The 17,402-nt window shown below is 47.8% G+C and overlaps 1 protein-coding gene across 1 annotated transcript in view; it reads right to left on the bottom strand.

Moving 5' to 3' along the window:
• LOC118788731 (protein TANC1-like) overlaps positions 1-17,402 on the bottom strand; it is a 111,570-nt gene that overhangs the window by 16,235 nt on the left and 77,933 nt on the right. Inside the window, exons 11-18 of the mRNA XM_036544765.1 lie at positions 15,873-16,104; positions 14,323-14,489; positions 10,538-11,145; positions 6,154-6,262; positions 4,998-5,120; positions 3,823-4,059; positions 3,145-3,330; positions 1,920-1,998 (exon numbers count right to left, since the gene is read on the bottom strand). Of these exons, the coding sequence (XP_036400658.1) occupies positions 1,920-1,998; positions 3,145-3,330; positions 3,823-4,059; positions 4,998-5,120; positions 6,154-6,262; positions 10,538-11,145; positions 14,323-14,489; positions 15,873-16,104 (1,741 nt within the window). The remainder of the gene's footprint in view (positions 1-1,919; positions 1,999-3,144; positions 3,331-3,822; positions 4,060-4,997; positions 5,121-6,153; positions 6,263-10,537; positions 11,146-14,322; positions 14,490-15,872; positions 16,105-17,402) is intronic.

Here is a 17,402-nt window from a genome sequence, read left to right as displayed (position 1 = left end):
AGAGTATCAGTCATTCTGGGAGAGCGCTGTTTTCTGCTCTCTGATAATGGTGTATCAGTGGGAGTGGTGGCATGTGTTTCCATCTCTGTTTATCTCCACAGTCCAGATTTGCACCGTAGGAGGCGAGGACAAAAAACAAGACGGACATTCATTTCAAACCGTCATGCTGAACTTTTCCATATTCAAACGCAAACGCCCGTCAGGAGCGTTTCACAAATTTCTGCCTGTGACATGCTCTTTGTTTTATGGGGAATGTAATATTCACTGAGTTTACCTCACAGCCCTGGTGACTGATGTAAATATATGTGTGTATAATTAATGATCAGTCTTCTCAGCAGGAGGCAAACACATTAGAAAGCTCCTTTGTTCGTAACACTGCTTGTTGTTCAGACCCACTTCAGAGTCAATCTGCTGCTTTGCTTCAATCACCAACAACCAGTACCACCCTCCTAATGTCATGTCCCCTGCTCCGCCTACTTCAGAGAAGGATCCAGAACACCCCCCCCCAGTGAGACTGCCGTTCACTCCCCCCTCAATGGAACACACTTTCACCAGTCAAACCTGGCCTCCCACACCTAGACTGGACAGCTCGGAGCTCTTACAGTGCTTTATGATCCAGAGGAGCTTTCACACTTGCGAATGGACACCGGTCTGACCCACCCTGAGGCTGTTCACAGTCCCACAGGGCAAAGAAGAAGCAGGGTCTTAAACCACATGGAACTGGTCTCGTGCCAAACATCATGAAACCTGATTTGTGCAGGAACGCACACTCAACTCTCTCATCACCGGATCCTCTATCTCAGCTGGCGTCCACCATCTGAAACCCCTATTCACATGGGGACTGGCTGTCCTGCCCCCAGGCTATTTACCAACTCTTTACTCACCTGGCGGAGGGAAAGTTTCCTGACATTTCCCTCCTCTGATTACCTGCCATTTTACCTGCTGTTCCCAGCACATCATAGTTTAGCAATTTGTAAGGATTCCCTGGCTGCATCTCTTTTAGAACTGTTTACTGGGAAAACAGCTCCAAAATGTACAGACGGAAACGAGAAACTCCATTTGTCAAAAGTAACATGACAAATTTCAAAAGTATGCTTTCATTAACATTTCAAATGGATTACCTTTTATTATTGGCTAAACCATACATACTGCACTTTTAGCAGGTGCATTGGGTGATTTGTGTCTATCAATGTCTACTTGCCTGAATGAAATTAATTTGTCACTCTAAATATGTAAGGTTGTAAATACTCCGCCACAAGATCAAAGCCACATAAAGCACCTCCATCCCTTCACTGAAGGAACTCCCATACGAGGTTTAGGTAAATACGGAGTGGACATCAGGAACACTAGTTCCATCTGAATACGGTAACAGAAACTAGTTACTATAGTAACTGGCAGACTCTGAGCGAACATCAGACTTCTTTCTATTCCCAGCAAGAAAGTAGTTAATATTCCTTTCAGATCTCTACCAAACACAAAGCACTTCCGGATCTCCGCCACAGAGTTGATGCTCGAGGGTTTTGATGTCTGTAATAAAACAAGACAAATAGCAGAGATGTGTCTTAATGGGCGCTCTGTTTAACTGACAGTACCCAGCCAGGGCTGAAGGGTTACAGAGTGGGAACTCTAGGGGAGGTCCATCTCGGGCTGATGGGACTCCAAGATGAAAGCCAAAATGAGGCAGGTGAGGACCCACTTCCAGCAGAGGGGAAATGAGAAGATGTCCAAGAAATTCCAGAAAAAACCCCAGCAAAGGGGCAGGAGGCTGGACAACTCCAATCACAGACAGAAAGGAGCTCTGTTCAGCACAGAGACCAACAAGCTGATAATGTCTGATTTAGCCAGTGGGAAACAGCAGACGTACAGACAGGACACAATCACAGACAGAAGAGAAAAAGGTGAAGAGCGAAGAACCCTACCTGTCTCTCCCCACAGAGTGTCGTGGCCGTTAATTTGCACCGTGATGTCGTTATTCAGTGCCAGCAAGCTTTTCACAACCTGCAAAACCAGAGAGGTTTGTTACCAAACCTTAACAGCTGCACAGTTCCTATAGGAGCTGGGGCCATGGGATTGGCAGAGTCGATCGATACACCCGTGTTCCTCCAACACATGATGAATGAATCACTCTCAGGACTGAGGTGCTGATGTCTGAGCTGTGCACACAATCTACACAGACCTCCTCAGAACGCTGCCTGGCCAGTCCAAATAAATGTCTCGGGTTTCACCTTTCACACCTTTTCTTGTTCCCTGTCCTCATGTGCCATAGGTCGATAATGCACAGCCAGATCACATCCATTACTTTGAGCTTCAGAGCAGACTGCTGGAAACCCTGGAGGTCTTAATGAGCCAGCAAGGGCACTCATGGCTACAAACCCATCAGTACACTGTGTGGGAGTTAAGTGTGATGATTATCTATGCTGGAGTTCTCTGGACTTCTTTGGAGTCCTTCTGAAAGAAACTGCCTGGCTATCTTCCTGGCTCTTTGTGGAGCAGATCAGCTTTCTAACATAGTGAAAGCGCTGGGGAGAATGATATGGTGATGTAGTGCAGACTGCCAGCGTGAGATCTGTGATCTGTAGGGAAAGCACAGACAGCTACTCTGCTGCTGTGCTTTCCCTTACTTCCTTATCTAGGAGGTTCTGTCTGCCGTGCTATGCTTGCTATGGATGTTCTGTGTTAAATGTGTGTGTGTGTATGTGTGAGAACGTGTGTGTGTGTGTGTGTGTGTGTGTGTGTGTGTGAGAACGTGTGTGTGTGTGTGTGTGTGTGTGTGTGTGTGTGTGTGTGTGTATGTGTGAGAACGTGTGTGTGTGTGTGTGTGTGTGTGTGTTTGTGAGAGAACGTGTGTGTGTGTGTGTGTGTATGTGTGAGAACGTGTGTGTGTGTGTGTGTGTTTGTGAGAACGTGTGTGTGTGTGTGTGTGTGTGTTTGTGTGAGAATATGAGTGTGTGTGTGTTTGTGTGAGAACGTGTGTGTGTGTTTGTGTGAGAACATGTGTGTGTGTTTGTGTGAGAACATGTGTGTGTGTGTGTGTGAGAACGTGTGTGTGTGTGTGTGTGAGAACGTGTGTGTGTGTGTGTGTGTGTGTTTGTGTGAGAACGTGTGTGTGTGTGTGTTTGTGTGAGAACGTGTGTGTGTGTGTACCTGCATGTGCCCCATGCTGGCAGCAGCGATCAGGCCCTGCTGAAGGGCCCTGTCCTTCAGGCTTCGGTCCTGCTGCTGGCTCTCAGACGTCCACTCCGTCTCCAGCAGGAAGTGGACGATGTCAGGGTGTCCCCTGAGAGCCGCGTGGACCAGGGCGCACTGACCGCTCTTATCCACATGGGCAACCTGCAGGGGTGAAACTAATTCAATCTACAGCCCTTCAACAGCACACAACCCTCCATTAACCCGCGGGGTTAAAAGCTATCTAATCTATCATACCTCACCATTCTACAGATCTCCACCAGCCTGCAGGGTTAAAAGTCATTTAATCTACAGCACTGCAGAATCTTATAACCCTCTGCTGACCTGTGAGGTTAAAACACATCGAACATACAGCACTTCACCTGAGCACAGACCCTCAGCCTCTCCTGGACACACATTCTGATTGCTCCTTCAGTATTATGTAAGTATTCTAGTTTCAAAAATGCCTTTTTATTATTCTGCACCTAGTGCTGTTGATCCTGTTGCTTCTGTTTTCCCGTTGCATTGTTTTAATAGATTGTACCATGTTATCCTTGTAACCTGTTCTGGAGTAGAATATCTGTCAAATAAACAATCTAATACTACCACTACTACTACTACTAATAATAATAATAATGAGCGGACGCTCGAGCTGACCTTGGCGCCCCTCTTGCAGAGCAGGCTGACCAGGCCGAGGTGCCCGGCAGCGGAGGCGTGGCACAGCGCAGTCATGCCCTGCTCGGACACGCCCTCCAGCGCCGCGCCAAACTCCAGCAGCAGGCTGGCCATCTCCTGGTGGCCCAGGTGGCACTGCACACACAGCACCGGCGCGTTATTCAGCACCTCCGTGCGGTAGTTCACGTTGGCCCCGCCCAGCATCAGGAGCCGGCTCACCTGGAGACGCGTGCCGCATGACATCATCATTACACTGAATAACAACGTTATTACATCACATCGTCATTACATTACATCACAATACCATTACATTACATCATAACATCATTATATTACATCACATCATTACATTACACTAAAAAACCATTACATTACATAACAATACCATTTTATTGCATCATAACATCATTACATCACACTACATCAGGACAGTCTTACACAACCTTATTGCATTACCGCTAATCTAAAAGGGACCTCTGATTACCAGTAAATGCACATTTCTGGTTAACATGGCAACAGAGAGGATTAATGGGTCAACAGTGTAACCTGCAGAAAACCTCCAGGTATTTTCAATGACACTTTCATCAGGAACAGACCAGTGAAGGACTCTAAAAATAAGCGATTCCTGGAATTGTTTATCGTCCTCCTGCTTAAACAAACACTGAAAGCGCATCACAGGAAGCGTCCAGCCCTCTCCGCAGGAGTAACGGTTCAAAGCATGTGAACACTGACATTCACCGTGCCGCTCACGCACCTACCACATCAGACAGATTTGCATATTTCCATGACATTTCCATACATGCGGCATCAAAGAAAAGCCTGAAAGACTTTTATCTTTTTTTCTGTTATTGGTAATTGCATGAACGCAACCACAAATGCATCCTAATAAGGCACCTTGAGGACGGAGAAAGAGTGTTTTGGTTCAATCTGTAGCTGTAGGAGAGCAAGGCTAATAGTGGAAGCAGAGAGACCTGAAAGTGTTGAAGTACAACCTTGGTACAGTGCTACAGGCCAAATGACAGCCGTAGATGGGCTAAACAGCCTGTTCTCCTCGTTACACTCTTCCATGGCCTGAAGACTCTCCGCCTTTGAGTAAAGCCATGAGGTGAAGGTGCTCCAGGCCAGCGGCTCTGAACGGAGGGACTCGGGGCGCTCACCTTGACGTTGGGGGTGTAGAGGTTCCTCAGGGAGGCCAAGGCAGCCGACAGCCCGTCAGCGCTCCAGCTAATCCACAGGGCCTGCAGCACGCTGGAGGACATGCCCGTCTTCTTACTCTGACCCTGGAGAGAGAGGGTAACCCTGCGATTCAAACCGCACCCCAGCCGAGTACCCCTCCACCACCCCCAGCAGGATCCCTGACTTTCACTCAGCCAGCCTCTCTCTGTCGGGCTGATTTACACTGCTGCCTTTCCCTTTATTTCCCACATGTTTTATGCATCTTGCATAATGCATCCTGAATGACTGAAAGCCAGTTGTTTTTAAGCCTTCAAGCTCCAGTAGCTGTGCGTACAATTGATTTTGTTGCCCTAGATACGAGACCGTCCACCAAATGCAATTTTCTTCATATAATAACATAGTCAATAACTTCACTTAGCCTTGAACCATTCATATCATTCATCTCAATAACAATAATGTAATATAATCTCATATTTAGCACAATCTTCATGCACGGACAGTATATGTGTGCAACCTGCAGGTCATAGCTCCATGTTTCTGCTGGCGTACGGCCACACTCAGTCTGGTCACCAAGCAGCACACCACAGCTTTGCCAGAGCTCAAGCGGAACATTTATTGCTCATACGAATTGCCTCTATATGTGCCTGACATGCTCTGTGTCCCCTATGTCAAAGGCTTAAAATGGCGGCCAAACCTGCCTGTCATACATGCAGAACTTCTCCCAGCATCCCCTCACTACTCTAACACCAGGAACACACGAGGGACTGCTTCCAGGTACATTTGCATTTGCATTTGCATGTATTCATTTGGCAGACGGTTAACGTTAGGTGACAGTACATGCTCGGTGTCTTTTTATTAACTGTCAATTAACTGGCCACACATACAGCAACACAGCCGCTGCTGAACAGTTTTTTCCTAGCTTTTGTGAGCATTCGCTCTGTCAGCTTCAGCTAGTATTCGCCTCATTTCTCAAACACTGTCTCCAGGTGTCCTCTCGAACACGGCTCAGAGCCAACAGCAGCTCGGTTCGAAAGCATTTTGATCACCTGGCATCTCTGATGCTTCTCTAACGAGGCAGAGCACCGCGCTGGAGGGAGCTCGGCAGCAAGGCCCCAGCGAACCAGGCCCTGACACTACCTTAAAGATGTGTGCTTTGAGGATGTGGTGGCCCAGCTCCATGGTCTGCTGCCGGTTCAGCTTCCCCTCCTGCCGGGACAGCATGAAGGCCATGAGGGCGTGGCCACTCCTGGGGGCAAAGAGACAAAAAATATTGAATTACATTTTTAAAAAGTTCACAAATTTACAGTAATTTCCATTTCATTACAAACAATGAAAAATCCTGCCAGGTGAAGCACCAACAGCCCCAATAGCAGCATAATACATTCCTGCCTGCCTTAGCCTCAGGGACAGTGAGCAACCACCAATTACACAGAGTGTAGCTGTTAATAAAATTACATAATAAGGGAACTATTTCATCATTATATATGTTCATTGGTTTACATTTATAATCAATATTTATTTGATGTTTTTTCATGTATTATATATAATTACAAAACGTACTTCATGCAAAAAAGTGATCAGAAGAAACCAGGCAAGTAAACCCATTAAAGCATCAGGCAGGTTATCATATTTGAACATAGGGTTTAGGAAGAGGCTGAGAGTCCCTGAGAAAATAAAGTGTTTCACTGGACATACACAAATAAGATCAATAAAGGCCATTTATGTTTTTCTTATGTCCAAAAATCACTTTCTCTGGAGTTCACTTTGATATTATTAACTTTTAACAGAAGACCTATATTCATTTCAAGCTTCAGACACACAGGTTAATGAGATGTTAAATACTGATATGGTCTGTGTGAGAAGCACTAGATGTGTTCTAATAAGTTAAGGCATATCAATACACATGCGAAACCTCTTCAGATGTTTCTTCTCATCTACAGTGAGAGGAGGCATATTCACGATCAGGTCAAAGGCTTTTCCTGTTTTGAATTTTCTGTGTCTTGGCATAAATGTCTTTTTCTCACTCAGCCACCACACCACACTACTCCTGGAAGAAGTCCTTGCTGCCCTTCAAATCTTACTCATCCATTCATTAAAACACAACCACATCCTCGCTTCACTATGAGCTCTCCTGGCTACTCTGGGGCAGTCACCCTCTGTCTGATGGGACAGTCGTGAACGCTACCTAAACTGCCCCCCCCCCCCAGTGCAGAGGGGGGGTAGGGTGAGTGCAGAATTTCACCTCGTCGGTGAGGCTTTTTCTCCCGTTGATTACGGGAGAGGTTCATTAAAAGGCCACGCATGGCTGCCGTCTGCTTTGATCCCCATGAAAGCACCACTATTAAAATAGCGTGTTTGTGCTTTCGCTTTTAAATAGACAATTACAAGGTGCCGTGAGGAGAGGTTTTTTCCTTCGTATCACCGTTTGCGTTTCTCTGCTGCTAATGAGGGCGTTTGCTGGGTCAGGAGCCGCATGCTGAAGCCGGGACAGCTGCTTCACGAGAGGCCATGGAGCATGGAGGCATTTAGATGCGAAAGTCTCGGTTTGTCATTTCCTCTCTGTAAAGGCCAGAGACATCAGACACGGCCGGGGCATTCGTTCTAATAAGAGCACATGCAGTCGGAGAGTAATGAGCTCACTTGAAGAGCACAGAGTCTCAGCCAGGCTCTTACGCCAAACCTCCCTGTGCTCCGCGGGTCGCAGGCGACCCCAGAGAAGGCCACGATCTCTACCGCGGCTTCCCTGCCAAATCTGAGCTCAAGTAGAACGCACAACAGATTACTTGTTAATATTGCAGAGGGCCTGCATGCATATTTAATGCAACAATTCTCCTTACTCTTTATAAGACATCAAACAAATTTGCTGTTAGCATCCACTTAATCTCAAGCACCAATCCTAAAGACCAGTTTATCTCTCCTTTTTCATTTTAAGGTCGTTAAAAACTATTAATGTTAGCGATCTTAAAACTTGTTTATACACTATTCTATTAATGAAGCTTATGGTGGGGATATTACATGATACAGTCAGTTAGCGGACACGTTTATCCGGAATGACTTACATAGGTTGCAATTTTTACATGTTATCCATTTATACAGCTGATTATTTACTGAGGCAATTCTGGGCCCAAGGGTACCCAATTGCCCAAGGGTACAACAGCAGTGCCCCAGTGGGAAATCAAACTGGCAACCTTTCGGTTATGAGCCCTGCTCCTTACCACTTATGCTACACACATTTTCTCGTCTATCCAAACTCCTAATTACTGGAAGCGCTGCTTAGCCCAGTCTGACACCATGCTGAACCATTTAGCCTTTTTATTCCTCATTATGTTCTGGGACAATGCAGGTGAGTACCGGGGCGTCACGAGCGAACCCCGTCTGCTGCGGACAGCTAACGCGGGGAAACGTTCCGCAACAGAGCCCCCCGACAGCCTGTTTACGGCGTGAGCTCGGCCACAGAGCGCAACAGCTACTTTCAGCCTATTTAAATATTCTCTCTACTGCGGCTTCATTAGCGGCTCCGGCACACAGCGGAGATGACTGCAGAAACACAGATCACCGCTCGGCTCGTTTCTCCGCGTTGTTTATGGAAACGAACCCCCGTAAGTCAACAGCCAGCCCTCAGAGGAGCTGTGGAAATCAATCTCACCGCACAGCCGGCCCCCGTTTCCCGGGCAGCGGGCTTATCCATCCAGGGATGAACTGACAGGTATCGGACGGTGGGGGACAACGCTGACAATCTCCCCGTCCCCGCTAAACAAACCACCCCCACCCGCCTGTCCCGACAACAACAGAATTCCTCACGAGTGCCGAATGAAACAACATGTCTCGTCAGATGCAGTTTTAGAAATATCGTTAAAAAGTCATCTGTCTTGTGGAAACTGACGTCCTCTTCTTTGTACCATCCAGAAGCAGTGTAGGACACTAACAGGCGTTTGCAAAAGAGTACATCATCCTTATTCCATAATTACAGCAAAGTAAACATGACTTATTTGAGTGATGGTGTTTTAAATGACATAATGGGCTGAGATTATGTTGCTGTCGCTACACTAATGGCATTTTTTTTGACAAACTTCACATATAAGGCATTTCCTGCAGTTTACAGACAGCAGAGTTCTATCTTTCCTTGGCGTATGTCCAATTTCAAATGAGGCTCCAGTCATTAGTTAATTCTATCTGTCAACTCCACAAAATCCAGCCAATACTCATCCTTTTTCTCTTTAATTTTGCGGCAGAGGGTTGATTTGCTGTCTACTCTCCTAGGAGCTGTGCTGTGAAGTGTGGCACAGTGGTACAAATGTGGGGCAGGAGTGTGGTGTATTGGTAAAGAGCAGCAGTGTGTTGCAGTGGTAAGGAGCAGCAGTGTGGTGTAGCAGGAAGGAGCACCAGCGTGGTGTAGTGGTAAGGAGCAGGGCAGCAGTGTGGTGTAGTGGTAAGGAGCAGGGCAGCAGTGTGGTGTAGTGGTAAGGAGCAGGGCAGCAGTGTGGTGTAGCGGTAAGGAGCAGAAGTGTGGTGTAGCAGTAAGGACCAGGGCAGCAGTGTGGTGTAGCGGTAAGGAGCAGCAGTGTGGTGTAGTGGTAAGGAGCAGGGCAGCAGAGTGGTGTAGCGGTAAGGAGCAGCAGTGTGGTGTAGCGGTAAGGAGCAGCAGTGTGGTGTAGCGGTAAGGAGCAGCAGTGTGGTGTAGTGGTAAGGACCAGGGCAGCAGTGTGGTGTAGCGGTAAGGAGCAGCAGTGTGGTGTAGTGGTAAGGAGCAGGGCAGCAGAGTGGTGTAGCGGTAAGGAGCAGCAGTGTGGTGTAGCGGTAAGGAGCAGCAGTGTGGTGTAGTGGTAAGGAGCAGCAGTGTGGTGTACTGGTAAAGAGCAGGACTTATAACCTAAAGACAGCCAGCTAGATTTCCAAGTGGGCCACTGCTGTTATACCCTTTTGCAGGGTACTTAACCCGAAACGCCTCAGTAAATACTCAGCTGTATAAATGGATATTGTGTAAAAAAATGTAAGTCGTTCTGGATAAGAGCGTCTGCTAAGTAAATGCAATGAGCCAAGCCCTGGTCCGTGGAGATTAAGACAGGAAATCAATAGCAAATGTTCCAGCTGCACACACTGCTGCTATTCCACCCAGACCTGAATATAAACAGCCATTGGTTCACTTATCTCACATCAGAATCGGTCAGGGTGAGCACCAGCGCAGGTTTAAAATCCCTCCCAAGCATCTCTCACCCAAGAAGAGATTGGATCAATGCTTTTCTTCACCTCCATTCATTCTATCAATTTAGATGGAATCAAGCCAGTGCGCTGCACACTCCCACTCAGAGCCTGGTCCAGCTCCAATATTTCCAATAAGAAACACGCTCAGTCAGAAACTACTGCCACCAGCTTGAAGGCTTGGTGAGGCCAGGTGAATGTTGAGATGGGCCAGGTGAGTGTTTAGTTGGGCCAGGTGAGTGTTTAGTTGGGTGTGCCCACCCTTGACCCCGTAGAGCTGAGCCTGTGGGTCGTCCCTGCCCCTGCCTGCGGGTGCGCTCACCTGGGGTCACAGAGGAAGTCGGCGCTTTCCCCATCGCCCCTCCACACCAGCCACTCCCGAAAAGAGGGGTGGCAGAACATGCGGGTGCCGTCCCGCCGCGGGACGAGCAGGCCGGAGAGGGCGTCCAGACGCTGCCGGAAGTCGTCCCAGGCCAAGTCGCCGTGGGCGCGGGCGGCGTTGACAGCGCGGAACAGCTGTTCCTCCGTCAGCGGGTGCAGGGACGCCAGCGCTACGTTGAGTACGGGCAGCGCCCGCTCGAACGCGGCGCGGGTGAGGAACCGCAGGTTGCAGTGCAGCAGGTAAAGCTCCGCCAGCGACACTGGCACCACCTTGAAGCCGCCACTCTTCACCACCAGGTGGCCCCCTTCGAACAGGTCCAGCGTCAGCTTCAGGTAGAGGAAGGACCCGCAGCTGAGCGAGACCAGGTGGCTGCCTGCCCTGGAGAGGGCCGCCGGGTCCGTCCTGCCGTTGAGCGAGATGTTTCCGGCGATCTCCTCGCTGCGGTCCACGCGGTGCCGTACATACGCCTCCAGGTCATCGCTGATCGCCTCGTTACCCTGCACGTCATCCAGGGAGATCTTGGAGAAGGGAAGCACGCTGGTGATCTCCTGTGAGAGGAAAACAGTTTTTGAAGTTAAAGAGGATTTATGTCTCACAGAGCTTTAGACAGATAAATCACATGAACAGAGAACTTTTTACTTGGCTGTACTGAAGTTGCTCACTACCGATATGCCTGCTGGACTAACACCTGTGCACTCAAACAAGACTTTGTAGTTGAAACAGATACGCAGTTTCCCATTGCAAATATCTGTGCCAGGTGGCAGGGAGCTCTCCGCTCCTGGACCATGCCATGTTTTTTTATATTTATTATTACATGTTAATTGAATTACTACATAGAATTTCATGCTTAAATTGTACTTGTTTTGGATTCGTAAGCGTAATGCGTAAGTATTTATTACCGGTACAGAGCAGTATTTGCGGATGTCCCTGTTCTTTGGGATCCCCCATGGATGGTGAAGGTTTGTTGTGCGATTTCATGAAAAAACGGAAAGAGAAAGAAGCCCCTACACTCCACAGAAGCTGTTTTCATAAAACCGTTTTTCTTTTACATCGCCCCGGCACACATAAATAAATAAAGGGATCATAACAAAGCATGCCTGTCTTTATGAATTCTGCATTATTTCTCCTCAATCCGCCATCGCTCCAAGGTCGCTGATCGTAGGGCTGCATTTGGCATTGACCTGTGAGGCATCGGGTTGCTGCAGATGGAAACTCACAGCCGCGTTTGCAAACGGAACACGGACCTGCGACCGAGAGACTGAGCAGAACCACATCTGCCGGGACACCTCTGCGCGCGCACACACACATGCACGCGCACGCGCACGCGCACGCGCACACGCACACACACACACACGCAAACGCACACACACACACGCAAACGCACACACACGAGATGCTCTCTACAAAGGGCTCAGTCCACAATCTCAAGCCCGAGGAGGGGGTCCCGAAAATCAATGCGGTCTAATCCTGCGATCTCCACCACGCCGCAGCAGACACGGGAGTATTGCAGGTGGGCGATAACACCTCCATCTAATCATGCCAGCTGAAGGCAGAGTGAGGAAAACACTGAGATACAGCAGCCAATCAAGGCGCCTCCAGCGGTCTCAGGGGTATGCCGCCAATAACGGAGGCAACTCCGGAATCGAAACATGATCTCGGAATCGAACTCATTTTGGCGCTCCTCCCCTGCACCCTCATTTGGATCACGGAATTAAGAAAGAAGCGCTGGCTTCCTCTTCCCTCCAGCTGCCCGCTTTTACCCGGCTTCATTAAGGGCGAATACACTCGGCCTGAGTGAACAGTCGGCTTCTTCCTACCCATCAATCTGTTGTGCTTTTCTGACAGAAATTTTGCCAGTACAGCACAGGATCCATAATTCAGCACCCCACCCCCCTCCCCTGTGGTAATGAGACATCCCAGCGGCACTCCCAGATTTACACCAATTTGCAGGCTCGCGCTCCGACCCCCTGCTGAGTTCAGTTGTAACGGTGCTAATTGAGAAAAAACAGCTAACAGACAGGCCGTAACCCTGCCGACAAACAGAGCGTAGAACGCACAAATCTACCAAAGCAAAACTGCTAGAAATCCACGCACCACTATCACTTCCTCTCTTTGTCTGAGACAAACACATTCCATATCAAAAACTAAACTAAATAAAGAATAAACGTCCTTCCCTTGAGTCAATTTTCCTTCAGCCAATTCGCAGCATGTCAAGCTTCTCTCCGCATCGCTGTTCTGCATGAGAGGGGCAGGAGCAATGCTGATAAGTTAAAAAAAAAAAGAAGGGCCGGCAACTCCGGTTCCGTTTGGTTAAATGTGCGTGGAGGCTCAATGCTCATTTCCCTGTAAATCTGCACAAAAGACACAGCTGAGCGGACGAACAATAAAGAGCTGTTCTCTCCTCTGCACTCCTCCCTGTGCCGTTCCTCCTTTGCATGATAATCGCTGCCCATAAGCAAAGCACCAGCTTTTTCTATCTGTCATCTGGCAGACTATCCGAACTTCCTGAAGTCCTGCGACCACAGCCAGACACTGGAATCTGCACCCTCCGTATCTGTGACATAAACAGCAACACACACACTGCACAAAACCATATCTCAGCTATGGCTCCGTCTGTATCATACTCCATCAATCTGCTTCTGCAAATTTCACTACTGTTCACTACTTCTGCTGATCCTGTCTGCTTCCTCACTGCTGTTCAGTCTGCTGTTCCTCACTGCTGTTCCTGTCTGCTGTTCAGTCTGCTGTTCAGTCTGCTGTTCAGTCTGCTTCCTGTCTGCTGTTCCTCACTGCTGTTCAGTCTGCTGTTCAGTCTGCTTCCTGTCTGCTGTTCCTCACTGCTGTTCAGTCTGCTGTTCAGTCTGCTTCCTGTCTGGTGTTCCAGTCTGCTTCTTTAGACGCTCCTGTTCCTGCCTGCTTCTTTAGACGCCGCTGTTTGTGTATGCACCCTCGCCGCTGTTGCTGTCCCTGTTGTCCTTATACCCTCTCTGGCAGTACTTTACAGAAATGACACTGTCTGGAGAACACTGTATAACCAAGAGGAGTGATTTATCAACAGCTTTTGCTACTCCATTTGGCAAAAATTGGGACCGCTGCTGTCACTGTGTGATTAAACACTGAAAACCACTCACTCCACTGCAGACGGGTTATCAAACACTATTATCTTCAGCCGTGGAAAAAAATCCCCTGCCTTCTCCACATAATTCTTACGAGTCTGTATCGCCTAAAGTTACAGTTTGTCAGCTTCAACAAAAATTTCAACAAAACTTTGCTTACGTGTTACTTAACTTGCGTGTTTATCTCTAAAAAACTGTACTTCCTGCTCTTACAACTTGTGTTACAGCTTTACTTGACCAGTTTTTGCAGAAGGCCATGCAGATATCTCCTACAGCGCTTTAATTATGGATACTCCATCTATTTGCACTTGCTCAGCCAACAGTTCCATGTTTTGCCACTTAGCATTGGCTTATTACAGAGAAAAAAACCTGCCTTATTTTCAGGCCTGTATGATACTTATGACACATACATATTTTGATTATGGATACCCTATCCACCTGCATTTATTTGGTCAAAGGGTCTTCCTTTCAGCTACTTTGGGAAGAACTCACCTTATAATGAAGCCAGTCAGTTGCTTACTTCAGAGTGCTGACAATGAATACAGTTTAAAACACGTCAAATACGAATGTGCATGCATGCACCGGCTGTGCACTGAGAAGCCGTCTCACCAGAAGAGTCACGCGAACAGTGACAATCAGCTTCAGCCAGTCGGGAAACTTGGAGACGATTTTGGCGAGGAAGGAGGCGATGGTGTCGCCGTAGTCCGGCTTGTGGAACTCGGCCTCGTTCAGCCCGTCGACCAGCACGATGTGGTCCTCTTGCAGAATCTTCCCCTCTGGGCGTTCCCCCGAAAACAGAGGAGGATTCTCTCATTAGTGAAATAAACGGCCTGGAGTATCCTCTTTCACTACTATAGGTCACAGCTTCTCTCCACTGCCATAACCAAGGAAGTATAACTATGAAAAAGAAGTATCTCACTACCCTGCAGTATCTCACACTGCAATAACATAAATTAAACAGTAGGGGCAACTGGGATTCCTCCCTACACAGCTGGTGTTACACAGCAGAGAAATGTGCAAAGTTAAAATGAAAATTTTATGATGAAAATCTTTAGAAATCTGAACTATGTTCCACCCTAGGAGCATGAGACCAAACACACATTTAAGAAGTGGCGAGCTACAAATACAGCAAGAGATGGAGAAGTGCACTTTGAGTTTTATTTTCGCTGGGCCTTAACTAGGAGCTTGCCTGGTCCATAACACAGCCCCCGCTCCATGCTTTTAATCTTCCCTGAGCAGAGCACTGATTCCTCAGACAGAGGAGGGAAAAACAGGTTTTGTGGGTCTTGGTGGCCCTTTATTTTTATAAAACAGAGGGGGAGAGGCACTTGAAGCAGCCCTGTCATGTTCCCCTCCAGCAGGCCTGTCTCGAGCCTTGTGGGTCTTTGAGAGCGACAGGAACACCGATGGTCATTGTCTTCCATTTCCAGCATAAGATCAAAGGGGCCGAGTACCTGCAGCTATTGTTCAGGCTCCAGCAATAACATGAGGTATTGATTAAATGTGTATCACTCCAAAATTCAGGGCTGCACGAAAGGTGAAACACCCTTGAAATAGTCTGCCCGTGTCTATAAAGCATTCATGATGCTCTCAGAGCTAACCACTCTTTGAAAAAAACAGCCTTTCCCCTCGGCAAGAAAATAACCACTCGAAGACCGACTCTAATCAATAGTCTTTGCACAATGATACACCAAGATAATCCAATTAGTAATTAGTAAATTTCCAGCCAGCACCCACCCCAGTTTACATGTATTTTATAATTCTTTTGTGTCACAAAATAGCCCTTATTGTTACCTGAGCTTGCTGATTGACAGCTATGCTAACAACATATGATAACAGCCTGCTCTACTACCTTGGTTCTCCTCCACAAAAGAACATATTTTTTCCAGCAATAATGTAAACACAGACAAGCTGAAATACATCTTTCAATAAAGCGGAGATGTAATTAGAGCTTCTCCTGAGCTTGCTAATTAGACATAACAACTGAATTTAATATGAACATTAACTTAATGGTTCATTTTGCAGCCTTACACCGTACAAAGATCAGAAGGTTTGTAAAAAGCTTGGGTGCGTTTTCATTGGAGGATTCTATCAGGGGCAGGTGGAAATGGAAATGAGACCTGAACGGGGATTGGTGCTGTTTCGGGTGTGTCCCTTACCCTTGCGGAGGTTGACCAGGGGCTCAAGGACTCCCCTCTGGAAGGCGGCGGCGGGGTCCTGGACGCAGGAGCGCAGACTGAGCATGCTCTGTAGGTGCGGCTCCTTCAGCAGCAGCTCCCTGTAGGCGATGAGCTGGCGCGATCTGCACAGCAGGGCGGCGACACTGTGCACAAACTCCGGCACCAGGCAGGTGTAGGTGTTGTCTGCTTGGCAGTAGTGGTACGCCACCACCTGGCGGAGAGAGGAGAAACAGAGGCATTCAACTCGTCTGTAATTCACGGGCACAAAGGCGCACAGCCTTCTGGGATATGAGACTGAAGCAATCACACCGCAAAAACAAACTGTTCAAAAAAATACATGGATCCAGGACTAGTACTGAAGCCATTATCAGTGCCAGAAAAAGGACAAAGAGCTGGAACTATTCAGGACCATAGGGAATATGCCTCAATATTTCTCTGATACTGGTTAGCAGTCAAAAATCTGCCAACCAGTACAACAGAAATGATGGTAACTGACTCACAATTAATATGACATCTTTGGAACTGATCTCATTAATTGGATCTGAACACGCTCTGAACACATTCAGCAATTCTGCCTGAACCGATTACCTGAGCAAACAGCAAAGCATCACACCTCCGCTGCTCCTCAGGGCCTGATCTGCCAGCGTTTGAACACCCAGGTGCCCCCTGGCCTTGCCTCTCCGTTCAAAGGTATCACACTAAGGTTCGAAATGACAATTCCAGGATATATTTAGGACCTCCACCTCTGTAAGACCAGTGACCTTCACTGCCGTAACCAAGCACGTGTTTCTGTTGCCAGGGACACAGGACTGATCCGGTAAAGCTTACGGCCTTCTACCGCAGACCAAAAAGACACCCTTTCGCTCCCCTCCCTGAATTTAGCAGCATTTAACTTTGGCCTTTTTAAAAAGCACTTACAGGGTCGTTATTACCATGATTCATACATTGAAACTATCTGCTGTGCAGGTCTCGGTAATTGTGCCAGTTGCACGTCTGTATTTTTAGACGCGGACCTGACGTACAGACATGACGTACTGCCTGTGCTGTTGTTCACGAGCCCTTATTAAACGGGCCTTAGCTTTGCGAGCGGCTGTAGATAAGATAAAAGCGTCTTCCACATGAATAAAGGCTAAATGGCTAAATCACCGCTATGTCTAATTCAGTGCACCTTGCACTGAGTCCGTTTGTCCACAGCAGGCTGTCTCTCAGACAACTGGGATTGTTACCGGGCAGAAGAAGACTAATGAATGTTATACAAATCGCCCCGTGTGTTCTCTCCCAGAGCTCCGACACTTCCCTCATCCTGGGTGTGTCTGTGTTCCTCCTGCTCCTGCCATGTAACTGCAATCACACAGGCCTGGAAACTGCGTCATCACTGCGCATTTCCCTTGCTGTCATAAGTGGTTTTTTTTTGTTGTTCTTGGGTCGCAAAAATTGATTTATGCTCCTGTACGTTTCAGGAATGTTTGCGGGAGTCACATTTCTGGGTCCCAGGCAGAGTACTCAGAG

Source organism: Megalops cyprinoides, chromosome 14, assembly GCF_013368585.1.
Source record: "Megalops cyprinoides isolate fMegCyp1 chromosome 14, fMegCyp1.pri, whole genome shotgun sequence".
In the NCBI taxonomy this organism is placed as follows: domain Eukaryota; kingdom Metazoa; phylum Chordata; class Actinopteri; order Elopiformes; family Megalopidae; genus Megalops; species Megalops cyprinoides.
This window is presented reverse-complemented; position numbering and strand designations above follow the sequence as displayed.